This window comes from Neolamprologus brichardi, chromosome 6 (assembly GCF_056152115.1).
Source record: "Neolamprologus brichardi isolate AB-2024 chromosome 6, ASM5615211v1, whole genome shotgun sequence".
NCBI classification, from domain to species: domain Eukaryota; kingdom Metazoa; phylum Chordata; class Actinopteri; order Cichliformes; family Cichlidae; genus Neolamprologus; species Neolamprologus brichardi.
This window is the reverse complement of record NC_142109.1, coordinates 34,464,005-34,479,076: the sequence shown is the minus strand read 5'-3', so window position 1 is coordinate 34,479,076 and position 15,072 is coordinate 34,464,005. Positions and strand designations below refer to the sequence as shown.

General features: G+C 42.7%; 1 protein-coding gene across 5 annotated transcripts in view; it reads right to left on the bottom strand.

Annotated features, from left to right (window-relative positions):
* kcnq5b (potassium voltage-gated channel, KQT-like subfamily, member 5b) overlaps positions 1-11,082 on the bottom strand; it is a 170,816-nt gene extending 159,734 nt beyond the window's left edge. For all 5 annotated transcript variants that reach the window (XM_087842188.1, XM_087842191.1, XM_087842189.1 and 2 more), the window contains exon 1: positions 10,395-11,082. In XM_087842188.1, coding sequence (XP_087698314.1) covers positions 10,395-10,735 — 341 coding nt within the window. In that variant the 5' untranslated portion in view covers positions 10,736-11,082. The remainder of the gene's footprint in view (positions 1-10,394) is intronic.
* Between the last annotated feature and the right edge of the window lie 3,990 nt (positions 11,083-15,072).

Sequence of the window (15,072 nt, the reverse complement as noted above, 5' to 3'; positions counted from 1 at the left end):
GTTGATAAAATAAATTAAAAATTTTGTATTGTTCGATACATATGCGTGCCGAACCGAAAGCACTGTATCGAACGGTTCAATATCGATACGAGTATCGTTGCACCCCTAGTAAATAGTCACTGCGTCTTCCTTTTAAAGTAATCAGGGGCCCTTTTTAAAAGTGAAACAAAATATTTATGACGACTGACAAACACGAACCAGCTCAAAGATGTGCAGGTTGGGCTGTGGTTGATCCGTATCAAACGGTGCTCGAGAAACAGCCTTGATGTCGCACACGTTTAGATGACGCATGCCTAAAACATCATGCAAAAGCTGCGTCAAACAAACCATCACAGACACTGTTTAGCCGCCGTTCCACTCATGAACCCGCCTCCTTCTCGTCAAAGCATCTGAAGATAAATTCACATCATAAACCTTCTTGACACGGCGTCTGCTTCTCACTTTCACAGTGTCAGTGTGAGGCAGCCACCATCTGAGTAAAGAATCACACCTCTGGTTGTCACCGCACAGATCAGCCCCCTCCTCTTCACATACAGGTCAGCTGTACTTACTAGTGCTTTATGCTGGAAGCTTCTTTCCATTGAGTTACTGAAAAGGTGACAGATTGGCTTAAAGTGTGCAAAATACCCCAATATGCTGTGAAGGTTAAGCAAATGCATAACAAACCCAGCAGAGTGCAAACCTCTCGAAATGATAACAAAAAGGAGGCTTAGAGGGAGCAGAGATATTTCTAAGTGAGAATTTAAAAGGGTGGGTAATAAATGACAACTCAAAACATAATACACAACAGCAGTGGGATTTAGAGCAGCCTCTGATTAGTCATTTAGATGTCTACTAAACATTTTATTGTCTGTTGGCTTCACAGGCCCAATAACCTAAGCTTATCAAACACAGCTTTCAGGATGAGCCAGCATCCTTTACTGCAGTCTATAAATCCAAGTATTTCTAACAATAAACCGACTGATAGATATTTAACAAGTGAGAGCAGCGAGTTCATATCGCCACTCTGTGCACCCCGGCTGTTCGACGCGCCAGCTCAGAAACCTGAGGTGGAGAAACGCCATTTCCCCTGCGCGTTTTCCTGCCGCTGAACATACTTGGAAGGATAAGAGCTCGTTAATGCAGAGGTGAGATGAATGGCGGCACTGTGTACGCGTGTGCACGGACGGGAGAGAGGGCCGGCGAGGCCCCGCGACCGGCTCAGTACAGCACAAAGGCGGGCTCAGTGCTGCAGCTGTGGCAAAAATGGATCCAGCAGACATCCAGCTGTGGTTCCCAACCTTTTCATCTAATGCACCTCCACAGTCAGCTTCATCATCCATGCCTCCGACGCTCCACTGTACTCGTTTAAACTCGTTTTATACCACATCTGGACAACTATGATCCAGATCTGCATGTCAGTCATTCATTTATTGTGTTGGATGCCCTCAAAGGACATCCACACTATTGAGTTCCTGTTTCTCTTTATTCTGCTAATTATTGCTATGACTTTTGGAGCTCATAACTTCTATACTTTTTGAGATATTGAATTCTTTATGCAATTTTTTTTTGCCCATTTCTGCCACATTATCAGTGGGGTCACTAGTTTTCCTCGCCCGGTTGAGCTGTGTTTTAGCTCAGTGAGATGAGCAGCCGTTCTCAGACTGGGAGGCCCGGGTTCAAATCCTGTTCATGGCAACATTTCTTTCAGTTACCAATTCAACTTATTTAACTCTTTTCAACACAAATTTTAGCTTTTTCCGCTGTTTTCAGAAAAAACTGAAAATTTTCAGAATTTTCACCTCTTTTCAGCACAAATCTCAGCAGCTTCTGCTCATTTCAGCACAATTGTCAGTCTCTCCACCTGTTCTTGAGACCAGCAGGGCCAGGTTCGAATCCTGCTCATGGCAACATTTCATTTCACCACTTTTCAGCAAAAATTTCTCCGTCTTTAACCCTTTCAGTAGAATTTTTTGCTTTTCACCACTTTTCAGCAAAAAAATTCTGCTTCTTCACCTGTTTTCAGCAGAATTTTCAGTTTCTTCACCGCCTTACAACTTTTTGCAACTTTGCAACTTTTTCAGCTTTTTTCAGCAGGCATCTTCAGCGTTAAGGCATCCACACAGCATTTTCGCAGGAAATGCAAATTTTTCTAGTTCTACCTGCTACTCTATTAAACAGTGATGTCATTCATTTTTATTTAACCATCACGTTTAGCTACTTTGCACTGCTTGTAAACAGTGTAACCATTTGTCATATTTTTATCAACCTATTGTAACTAACATAATAAAGTTAATTAACCAATTTAACCAACTAGAAGAGTTCTTTTTATTTGTAAGGTAAAGACAATAACAAAGAGGAAACTGCAAGGATTAAACAACACCCTATAAGCGAGTACATGGTGACAGTGGGAAGGAAACTCCCATTTAAAAGGAAGAAAGTTAGCGAAAAAAGATACACTGTGATTTTATAATAGCAATAGTTATAAGCTATCATAAGATTAGCTGTAATAGCTATATAATGTTCAGCTTGCAGTTATAATAATCACCTACAATGCAACCCAATTTTACGTATTTTTAGCAACTTCCACAAAAAGTCACACAACAATTTAAAATATTGACTCGTTAAGTTTATCTAACAGTTTCATTCTAGAATACGTGACGAAGCTGAGCTTGATGGGGGAATGTGTGTTACAGAGTGGGACAGAGTTGAAGCATCAAACCAATGAGGATGTGTTGTCAGAGGAAAACTGACTGCTGCGTGAGCGTGCTCATGAGCACGTTTACTCTACTGACCTGTTCCTGTTGTGTCGGTTCAGACGAAGCTGATAAGGAAAAGAGCAAAGAGAGTTTTTTACTGGCTCCTGAAAGCGCTGGACGATGAAACAGAACTTTTCTGAGTTATCTAAACAGTGACAGCAAAGCTCGGCTATGGTGGTATCAACCACGTTGCTGTCCAGACACAGACCAGCTCAATTTAACTAAGATGCAGTCAATAAAAATGATGATGTTTAAAAGAGGATGTTCTGCAGAGTTCAGAAATAAAATAAAGAGAACCTATTTTTACACCGAAACAATGTGTTATGTGAAACCAATCGTGAATACGAGGCTCTCTAAAGGCACGCTCTGCTTACATAAGCCTTTAAAAAAGACTCAAACCCATCTATTCAGTACATATTTTGTATGAAAATCTGGGCATGAAATGGTTTACATATGGATTACAGCCATCATTTAAAGCTATAGCAATACCCTATTTAAACTGTGCAGAATTAGCTTATTTGGCTGGATGGATCAGAGCTCATGACAGTCAGGAGCAGTTTCTTCTCTCCATCGCTTACAGTTTTTGATTTTAATCAGTTGGTTATAAGGAAGTGATGCTAACGAACACGAACTAACGAACTATACCTGCGACATAAGGGAGCCATTTTTGAGATGAGAACTTTGACCTAAACTTCATAGTGTTTTTGCAAAAATGTGATGCTAACAAAACAAACAGAACAGATGCTAAAACAGTGAAGACCAATGAGAGTCAGAACTGTAAATGCTCAAATTAACTCATTAAAATTTTATTCAAATAGCAAAAATTCACAACAGTCATCTCAAGGTGTTTCCTATTATAATGTAAAGAGAGAGGGAGCGAGTATGTCTGATGCAACAATCAGACATGCTTGCTTCCTATTAGGAGACTATTAGCAGGCAACAGGAAGAGTGAGTGAGAGGTGAGGAGACAAACGCAGAGCTCTTCCTCCTCACCTGAAGCCTCATCTCCTGAAATCAAGTCCAGGCTCTAAAATTACAACATGCAGCCGTCCTATCCGAGTACAGCTTAAGACAAGCTGGCTATAGCAACAACAACAGCTAGTCGCGAGCTAACGCTATGCCAGCTAACGCTATACCAGCTAACGCTATACCAGCTAACGCTAGGCCTGAATGCCCGATGTGCTTCGCTGAATTATTGACTCGTATCAGACTCCTTTCACTAGTTTTACACCCTCCAGAGTAAATACGCACAGATATGGTAAATGGCCTGTATTTGTATAGCGCTTTTACTAGTCCCTAAGGCCCCCAAAGCGCTTTACACACCCAGTCATCCACCCATTCACACACTGGTGGAGGCAGCTACAGTTGTAGCCACAGCTGGGGCAGACTGACAGAAGCGAGGCTGCCATATCGAGGCGCCATCGGCCCCTCTGGCCATCACCAGTAGGCGGTAGGTGAAGTGTCTCTCCCAAGGACACAACAACCGAGACTGACCGAGCCGGGGATCGAACTGGCAACCTTCCGATTACAAGGCGAACTTCCAACTCTTGAGCCACGATCGCCTCACTCCCGACATTTTGACACCTGACGTAAACAGACTGACATCCTAGACTTACTACAGACGAACGGCCAGAGCGTTGAGGTGACTCAGGTGTAAAAATGTATGTATTTAACTGAAACTTATAGTTTTTTTTGTAATTCTTGAAGTGTTGATATTAATAGAATACTTTAAAATATCGAGTGTATAGAAATGTTGTTGTTTTTTTATGTTTGTTTAACACAGCCAATAGTAGAACTCATCTGAAGCCATTATGGAGTACAGAGGGTTAACTGTCAAGAAAATGGGTGTTACTTAGTTACACCAACTAATTAAGTAGTTACACTAATTAGCAAGTATCTGACTCTGTGTGTTTCACTCTTACAGTTACAGTTTTTGCAGGTTTCAATAAGGCTTTCCAGAGTTAGCTGGCTACATAGCACATCACTGTCACATCCAAATACGACCCCTCTGGCTACAAAAACTTTCCAACAAGGCTTCAAAATGCAGTAGGGTCCATCTTTTACATACAGTCTATTACTGAAGCACATGTCCACATTAGAGTCTCACAGAGAACCTTTAAAAACAGACATTATCTATAATCTTTTTGAGTTTGTTTTTACTCTGTAACACAACATAAATTCAGCTTCATCGCAGCATTCTGCCAACCTCCGTGCTCATAGCTCTCCTGCTCCCCAGTGATAAAAGCTATAGGAGTGTTTTGCAGGTGGTTCGTGCAGAGCAAGCACATCTCAGCTGTGATGTCAGCAATGCAAAGCTGCAAAAATATTTAGCGAAGCAGCAGACAAGATAATATCCTTAAAGTCCTCCATAATGTTACATAACATTTTTAACAATAAAAAGTTTTTCATTTTCAGATATCACATGACCCTTCGAACTGCACCGAGTCCTTACCGAGAGCCTTTCATTCATGATTACAATAATTATGCTTCTTGCATAAGAAAAATTAAAAACCAGACACTGTTAAAAATAAGCTCGTACTGGAGTTTAACAATATATATGCCTGCCTTGGTTGTCTTTTTATTTCACATCACAAAGCAGCACAGCAGGCGGGAAAAACACCCTGTTCTTAACTGAGATTATGCAAATTTGCCGCTTGCCTCAGGGACCATTCTGGTGTCGAGTATCATGTGAACAGAACAGTTCGCAGAAACCCTTCGAAGGGTTTCCACACAAACGTTTGGTTTAATCTACGACTGGAATGAATTTTAATAGAAACAGATAGAATTTTTCAGCCATGGTTATATTTCAGAATAACCATGAATGGATGATACTTGGAACTTATTCCAAGATTAGATTATGCTATCAGTTTATTTCATGTTTCTGATGATGTTAGTCTATCACTAACCTATAATACGATTATCTATAGTACATCATTGTTTTCACATTATTAACAGCATCCTGGGATTTTCATTCCTAACATTGTACGTTGACAGTTTTGTTTCTATTCTCGACTCTGACGTCAGAGAGAGGGGATATCCCTTAATGATCATGGCAAGCATGTGAGCACAGAAGCCACACCCACCTTTCATTCTAATCTCGTGTATGAACGGCAGCCAATCAGATGAATGTCTGCTAAAACGGACCCTTGCAAAGGGGAGGAGCTTAAATGGTTTAGTTCAGACAGGGCAAGGCAAGTTTATTTATATAGCACAATTCAACAACAAGGTGATTCAAAGTGCTTTACAGAGACATTAGAAACAAAAACAAATAAAAAGCATGATTTAAAATTGATTAAAACAAGCAAACAAACAAACTAACTAATTAACAAACAAACAAAACAGTATATAAAATCAAAACAGATAAAATCAGTAGTTAAAATGTAAGTTTTGAAATTTAAGCTTAAGTGCGGATTTGGTGCTTTATCCAAATGCAGCTGAGAACAGGTGAGTCTTCAACCTGGATGTAAATAAACTGAGTATTTCAGCTGATCTGAGGCTTTCTGGGAGTTTGTTCCAGATATAAGGAGCATAAAAGCTGAATGCAGCTTCTCCGTGTCTGGTTCTGACTCTGGGAACTGATAAAAAACCGGATCCAGATGACCTGAGGGATCTGGAAGGGGATGAACTAAAGGCAGCAGCAAGGCCCACTTTAAGGCAGGTGAGGATTTTGAAATGTGAACCATGCAAATCTATTCCAGCAGAGTTGAAGAAGAAATGTGGGGGTAAATGAGCAGAAAAGGCACGTTAAATGTTTTCCAACTGTTAGGCTTTTCAGCCCCAAGTACACAATACTCAGATAATACTCGTGACCATTACCTGGTTGTTGCTTACATGATAGAAATCACCTCTTTATTATCAAACTCTTACAATATTACCAAGCTAACCCACAGTGTGCAAAACCTGCATTTAAACTAACCACCTTCTTCTGAGGGTGCCCAACATGCAAGGCTTTTCTTTGCAAATTAGCTACTTATTGGGTTACTAAAGCACATTTAAACCACCGGTTTCACCGAATAATTGGATTATGAGAATGTGAAATGGACCCCGAAGCAAAATATCACCTTGCTGCTTCTTTCAATTTCAGTTCATTTCAGGTTTTCTCGTCCATTGAGCCAACTCTGCCCTACACACCAGCCAGCGAGTGCTCCGATTACTGAGCTCTGATTTAAAGAAAGATTGATTAATACGCTTGCGGTGCTTTTAATGGTGAACCACAGTTAGCTCTGACATCAGATGGACATGGATGTCATCTTATTTTAAAGATAACAACTGTGACGGTGACACACTCGGCTCCAACAACTGTCCTATCAGCAGACCAGTATAACTTCAAGGCCACTAACCATCACAGCTCCATTCATCACAGTACAGGAGAGACAGCAAAGGGCCGAGTGAGAGTTCACTCCTCCTCCTCCTCCCACATCTCCAGTTCAAGCTCGCTGCCGCAGGAATGAAAGAAAAGCATTCAGTAACTTCCAGGCCACCCGACCATGCGTTCCTAATGTTCTAGAGCGCCGATGTGAGGAGTCTGAAGATCCCTGTGGGTGTGTGTGACTAACTCACTTTCATAAAATATGTAAATTAGCAGTTTTCAGTCAAGCTTTTAACAAAAACAGCAAACTAAAGCATATCGACTGGTGCACGTCTAAGCTATGGCTCCAATAAAGGAGAATATGGGAGGTCAGCGTAAAGCTGGATGGCTCATAAAGTACTGGGGCTGAAGCGATGGTGCGTTCATGCTAAAAATAAATATAGAGCAAGTGTAATTCAAAAGTTTCAAATCTAGATTTTAGATTAAAAAAAATCAGAATTCTGGTTCCCGGAAAACAAAAAATGTTGCCATGACGCAGTTTACATGAAAGGGTGTGAAACAAACCCACACCCCTGACTGGTCACAAACACTAGATTCTCTATTTTGGTTGAAGCAAATCATTGAATTTAGGCCTTTTGGTTAATATACAAACAAATCTGAATGGGAGGGATTGTTGGAGTAAAGGTCACAGAAACATATAAAGCTTAGTGTTGAAAATCAGATGGAATCACTTGCAGGGGTTAGTAAATCCATCCATGTCTCTATGTCGAATTCTACTGTAGTAAACTTTGACATCAAAATGCCTTAACAGTGCTTATCTTTGAGGTGACACAGAGCTGCTATTGTAGCTTGTTGTTGATGATTGTACTATCCAATTTTAACCCGACACTGCAGGGAGCAGATGCTGCTCCACGGAAAAAGAGGCGAGGCTTGAACGGAGTGAGCTGAAAAAGCTGAAAAAGTTGAAAGTTGAAAAAACGTTGCCCTGAGCAGGATTCGAACCTGGCCCTTCTGGTCTCAAGGTGGCTACTCATCTCACTGGGCCAAAATCTTTCTCACAAAGAATAGGTGGAGAGACTGACAACTCTGCTGAAATGAGCAGAAGCTGCTGAGAATTGTGCTGATAAGAGGTGAAAAGGCTAAAAATTTTGCAGAAAAGAGATGAATAAGCAGAATTTCTGCAGAAAAGAGTTAAAAAAGTTTAACTGTTAACTGAAAGAAATGTAACCATGAGCGGAATTTGAACCCGGGCCTCCTAATGTGGCAGAAATGGGCAAAAAATATTGCATAAAAAATTCAATATCTCAAAAAGTATAGAAGTTATGAGCACCAAAAGTCATATTTCATTAGCAGAAAGAGCAGAATTTTTTTAAGTTTTAATGGCGAAAATCGGATAAAAACTGAGGGAGTAGTTAAGTGCCAAAAAACGTACGGAAGCAACTAGAATATAGCGGAATAAAGAATAAAGAGAAACAGGAACTCAATAGTGTGCATTCTTGTTAATTTCATGCTGTTCCTGGTCATTTACCTGAGCCCAGTGCTCTGTTTGTTGAAATCACAGTTTGTGCTTTAAATTGGACTTTTTTCTGACCCCATTTTTTCCACAGTTCTGCCTCCTGGTGGTGGGCTCGGTCGTCTTTACCTTTTCTGTTCAAACCAACTCTTCAGCCAGTCAGTATTCGACGTATGGATAAGACGGATGCAACGTCTTTGTTGGACTGTGCACATGTCCATCAGTGGTTCAAATCTCATATCCTTCTAACCTCTGCACCGCCAAAAAGCTACACAAAGAAAAGCCAATCAAACGGAGAAGCTGCTCCTCCCTAACCCTGGTTCTGCTGGAAGCGTCTTCCTGTTAAAACGGAGATCTTCTTCCCCACAGCCTCCAAGTGCTGCTCCTCTCCTTATCTGATCATTGTGGTTTTCTCTAGTATTGGGTATTAAGAGTAAAGCACCTTGAGATGACTGGTTTTGTGAACCAGCTCTAAGTAAAACTGAACTGGACTAATCAGAGGTTTTAAAAACGTATATCCGAATGTTTTCTACAACTAGTTAGGTGGTTATAAACATCACACGCGGTCGATCACACGAGTCCAAGGCCAACAGCTACAACGGCAGCTAATTCATGCAGCACTGTGAAAGGAGGCAGCACATCAAATGAAAAGATAGAGACACACTTAAATATATCAAACCCAAAAATGTCATTCGGGCACATCTGTAACTCATTTAGTGTCTATTTTTTCACCTGTCTTCATAAATATTATGGGAAATCTGTTTTTTTGGTTTAAATTTTCAGTTGAGCTTCTCTATACGCCACTTAAAACGTCTTTCCTGATGTCATTTCCCTCTTTTCTTTTCTTGTTTTTTGTCACATGTATACAGTTACAGTGGTGGATGCTCATATTAAATATGGCCAAAGTTTCACATCAATAGATCAGCTGAACAGAGACGAGCTGAAAAAGCAAAGTTAAACAAAAGATAAGTTGGGTTTTTGTTGAACTGTGAATCATGTGAAGCTCCAGTTGAGCCTCGGAACAAGAACATGATGCTGGAAACGAGCAGAACTCCTCTTTAACCAACATGCTGCTGCGTTGTAACTGAACAGTATTTATTAACAGGAGCATTTCTGCCTTCCATCACCGCGCACGACACGTGACATTTCGATTTCACTGTCTAGGAAATTTTAAAACCGTTTTCAGTCAGCGAGTGTAATTTCTTTTAAAAGAATGCGACATAAAAGGTGCCACCGCAGACCACAGCCTACACACGACACCGAGGAAAAAAATACTATGTGCTCGTGAAGAATGCAGTTTGAAAGAGTAGCTTTAATGACGACTCACAAAGAAAAGTGAACACTTGAGCTGTTTGCGTTGTAAACAGCTTCTGTCCACCCTTTGCAACCCCTCCCCTTAGTCTACACACAACACACACACCAAAGAGAAAAAATGGTGCTTTGCAGTCAGCATGTGTCTCGACTTCCTTCCTCCCTCTCAGGAACAGTTATCACGCCACAACAACAAACAATCGCACGCGGGAGATTAAATACAGCTGGTTGAGAAGCGAAGAAAGGCGCACAGCACGGCTGAAGATGTCCTAACCGCCGGGACCCTGAGATCCGGGTTTAACAGCACACATGAAACTCATAAACGCAAAAGTGACCCGTTAGTCTCACACTGAAGCTGCTTCATGTGCAAAAGCTGGGAATCTGGCGCATATCAGCCATCACATATCAAAAGTGCACCAAACTGAAGCAAGCTTTCTAACTGCAAACCCTCCCCATCAACAGGTGTGCATCCTCGCATCTTTGCATCACACAACTCCGCACGCACATCATAACGTGAACTTACACAAACGCGTGGTAGATGAACGCCCAGGCTCTCGGTCTTTCCAGCACGTTGTACAGGTAGTTCTGAAGCCGCCGGTAGCGCACGTTTCTCCGGCCGCTCTGGGTGCTGTATAAGAGCGGCTTCCCCAGCAGGCTGAGCCGGGCTCCCTGCTTCCCCCTCGCGTTGTCGGACCCGGCAGCACCTGCGGCGCCGGGGGCCGACAGCAAGCCGTCTCCTGCGTTGTTCATCATCTTTCCGCCGGACTCCACATCCTTCAAGCCGTAGCCTTCGGTACGATGCCCCGGTGAGGTCCTCATCCAGAGCCCGGTGCCGCCTTCGTCTCCGCTGTGGTTCCGGGGCATGGCATCACCAAAGCGGGCGTCAAGTGAGCGCAGGTCTTTTCAAGCATGCGTCTCCCGACGCCGGTAGTCCCGCCGTGCAAGAACAACAAACTGCACGTGCGACGGGCAATCCACCAGAAGCCGAGCTGGGAGTGAGAGCAGCGCGCGGCGCGCCGTGTGCCGTCACTCCTCTGACCGCCCTCTTTCTCGCTCCGCGTTTACACAACGGCTCCCGCGCGTGAAGGTATCCACGCCGCGTGTCCTGTGCTGGCTCGCACCAAAATCACAAGTTACAGATGTCACGAGGAGAGACGTCTCTCGCTTCGCCGCCTGTTGCTTCCACGCGCGCCTCCGCGTCCACGTGCACAGGCGCATCAGAGCTGCCCTCGCGCGACGGCTTTATCTTTATGACACTTTGTCGTCGCTGTGGCGATTGTGTGTCACTTTTACACGCTGGTTAAAGAAAGAAGCGTCCACTCTGAGCTGTTTTGTCTTCGCGCGCCAGGACAGCTGCGGACATGCAAATGAGGAACCGTCGCTCCTCGTGTAATTCGATTTCCTGAAGAAGTTCAAAATGACACCAGGTTGTTGGTTTTTTTTAAAGTCTATCAGGTAACACGGCTTCTGCAGAATTTTCCACTTTCTGTGCTGGAAAAGGAAAAGGAAGGCGCAGTGAACATCTGCAGAAAGTATTATTCTTTATTACACGTTTTTATGGTTTGTCTGATCACTCTGATCACACTGGCACAGTGAAAGCCTTTCAGTGTCACCCTTTTCTTTTCAAAGCTGCTCTGTCATCTGCTGTCCTGCTGTCACCGCAACCACGTGGCACCAGAGACGCATCATTTCTCGGCCGAAGTGCATTTTGAACCTGTCACGCCGTCTGTTGTGTATCTGTCTCGGTGCTGCACTGACATAACAGCCCGACACAAACTCAGAGACGATTCTAAACTGCGGGGGTCCTGAGGCTGAAAGGAATCAACCCGGCCTCTTGTTTCCTCTGTGTCACTGCAGCCACGCTGAACACTGCTTTGGTTAGAAAATGTCATGTCAGTTACGCCTCGTGTGTGAACTTCCTCTTCTGTTCACAGTCACACAGGCTGAATATTCTTATAAGCTCCAAGAAGAGGCCCCCCCTGGGGAAACAGAGGAGAGAAACAGGGACTATTTCTCCTATATTGGTTTCCATTTATTGGCTCCCTGTTAAATCCAGACTCGAATTCAAAATCTTGCTCCTCACATACAAGAATAATCAAGCCCCATCTTACTGTATCACCCCATTAGAGCACTTCGCTCTCGCTCTGCAGGCCTACTTGTTGTTCCTCGAGTATTTAAAAGGGAGGCAGAGCCTTCAGTTTTCAGGCCCCTCTTCTGTCGAACCAGCTTCCAGTTCGGATTTGGAAGACAGACACTATCTCTACTTTCAAGATTAGGCTTCAAACTTTCCTTTTTGCTAAAGCATATAGTTAGGGCTGGACCAGGTGACCCCCCACAAATCCCCCCTTAGTTATGCTGCAATAGCTGTAGGCTGCCGGGGGATTCCCGTGATGCAAACAGTAATTCTTCTTTACACCTCTCTGCATTGAATCCTTAGTTGTTAATGTTGTTAATCTCTGAATCTCTTCCACAGCATGTCTTTTCTTCTGTCTTCCTCTGTCACCCCAACCGGTTGCAGTAGATGCGACCGTCTCCCACGTTGTTCTCTCCCTGAGCCTGGTTCTGCCGGAGGTTTGTTCCTGTTAAAAGGTCATTTTTCCTCCCACTGTCGCCAAAGTTCTTGCTCATGGGGGTCATATGATTGTTGGATTTCTCTCTGTATGTATTATTCTAAAGTCTACCATATAAAGCGCCTTGAGGCGAGTGTTGTTGTGATTTGGCGCTGTGTCAATAAAATTGAATTGAATTAAATTTCTGAATATGAATGAGGTGTGAGTGTGAGTGTGCCAGTGGTAGGCGTCAGTCCCATCACAATTCAAGAAAAGAAGGTCAGGGAGCACCAAAGTGCATCATCTCCTGTTTTTGATCCGTTGATTCTGCAGGAGCTGCTTTATCACCCTCAGAGCTCAACTCTGCTCTGTATTCCTACAAAACTACTCCATCTACTGGTGCATCGGGCAGTCTTTCCCAGTGATGGAAGAGTGGCACCAGCAGATTCCAGACACAACATCAGAAGAGTGCAGTCCTGGGAATGATGATTACGAAGCATTATGAAACAAGCGGCACTGAAAACGGCTTCATTTTGAGCTGCAAATGATTCTGGTTCTCATTCAGTTTGACATTTAAAAATACATTTCGCATGAAGCTGTTTGCTCAGATGAGTTTCAGCTTCATGTTACCTGGCACAAAACCCCAAAGGGTGGGCATATATAAACTGGTTTAAATTAGAACGACCAATTTAATTAAGGGCTCAATGTTTTTAAAGCCTGAAATGTTTCGTTTTAACTGATAGGTGATTTTTTAAATTAAATGTTGCATTAAAAAAAGTTGAATAAAGACCTTAGTTTTGAGCCTTTTACTGGTTTCGACCACAGTCATAATGAAAACCCATCATCATTTAGCTTTTTTCATTACTCATCCTGATTACTATGTTTATGTGACTCATTTCCAGAGCTTCCTAATAGCAGCTCAGTTTCTGTATGAAATGTGTTGATCTGAAATGTACCGACCACCAGTGATAGGAAACAAGAGTAGAGTCCTCCTCCACAATTATTTATTTTTAAATTCCAACTTGGTAAATGGCCTGTATTTGTATAGCGCTTTACTAGTCCCTAAGGACCCCAAAGCGCTTTACACATCCTGTCATCCACCCATTCACACACTGGTGATGGCAAGCTACATTGTAGCCACAGCCACCCTGGGGCGCACTGACACTGGCGCCACCGGGCCCTCTGACCACCACCAGTAGGCAGCAGATGAAGTGTCTTGCCCAAGGACACAGCGACCGAGACTGTCCAAGCCGGCAACCTTCCGATTACAAGGCAAACTCCCAACTCTTGAGCCACAATCGCCACGAACTTCAAAGCCAAAATCTAAAGAATATTGCAGCATATTTTGGACCCATGATTGGATAGAAGTATGAGTATTACATCAGCCACAGTTTGAACAAAGCAATAAAAATGCTCTACTGTAAAAAAATAATAATAATAAAAAAAAAAGTGTACATTTCAGATTTACTTTTTCCCATTTTGTTAACAGAAATATAACTTAAGCCAAATGTAACACCTGTGTAACCACGTTCAGTTACACCTCAGTGTAACTGGCTGGCTCAAACTACCCCTCAAAGGAAAGATTGTATGACAATTTCACATGATTCCAAAACCCTGATTATAGCCGTGTGAACTCTAAAATGAAGTGCTGGAAACAGACAAAACCCTAACATGGTCAGACTGTGCAGTAAGAAAGCACCTAGAAAATTTAGAGAGGAACGGACTAGTGTTAGAAGAGTCATAATCTAAGATTAAAGATGAGAAAATGTATGTTTGTAGGCTCAAAACCAGAAACACGTCACCTTAAAAGATCAGCATGAGAGCACACAACCTAAAAACCCATGCAAGCACAAGTAAATGCGAAACTATAGTTTCCAGTGAAGCCACTTAAATAGAGAGAGGCCCAAATTACTCAGGTGTGTACCGTTTCCTGATGTCCTTCCATTGTCTGCTCATTGGCTCCTGAACCAGGAGGTCAAACCAGCCATACAAGCAGCAACAGAGTATTTCCATTAGATTTTACTTTAATAGTTATTTTTAAAGGGGATGCTTCCTTTTATTTCCTGTCATATATATTATGATAGTGGATGATTATATTAAACAGATCCAAAGTTCCAAATATCCTGTCTTCCTTCTCTCACCCCAACTGGTCGTGGCGGATGGCCTCGCCCTCCCTAAGCCTGGTTTTGTCACAGTCTGGCGAGGGCAGACTGTAGGGGTTGACAAAAGGACCCAAAACGCAGACTCCAAGGAACAGGGAAGAGAACTTGAAATGTTAACAAAAAGCGAGCCGTTTAATATGGCTGGTAAAAAAGGTGCAAACAAAGGGCAAACTGAAGCAAAATTAACACGAACCTAAACTGGGAAATCTAAACAAACAATAAGAAAAACCAAGACAAGAAACTTCGAAGCGAAGCGAAGCGAAGCGAAGCGAAGCATAGCATAGCATAGCATAGCATAGCATAGCATAGCATAGCATAGCATAGCATAGCATAGCATAGCATAGCATAGCATAGCATAGCATAGCATGGACAACAGACAACCTGACCATGACACGTTGAAAACAGAGGACTTAAATACACAGGAGGTGATTAGGGGAAGTGGGAACACATGGAGGAACAGCTGACTGACATGAGCCTAATGACAGGACAA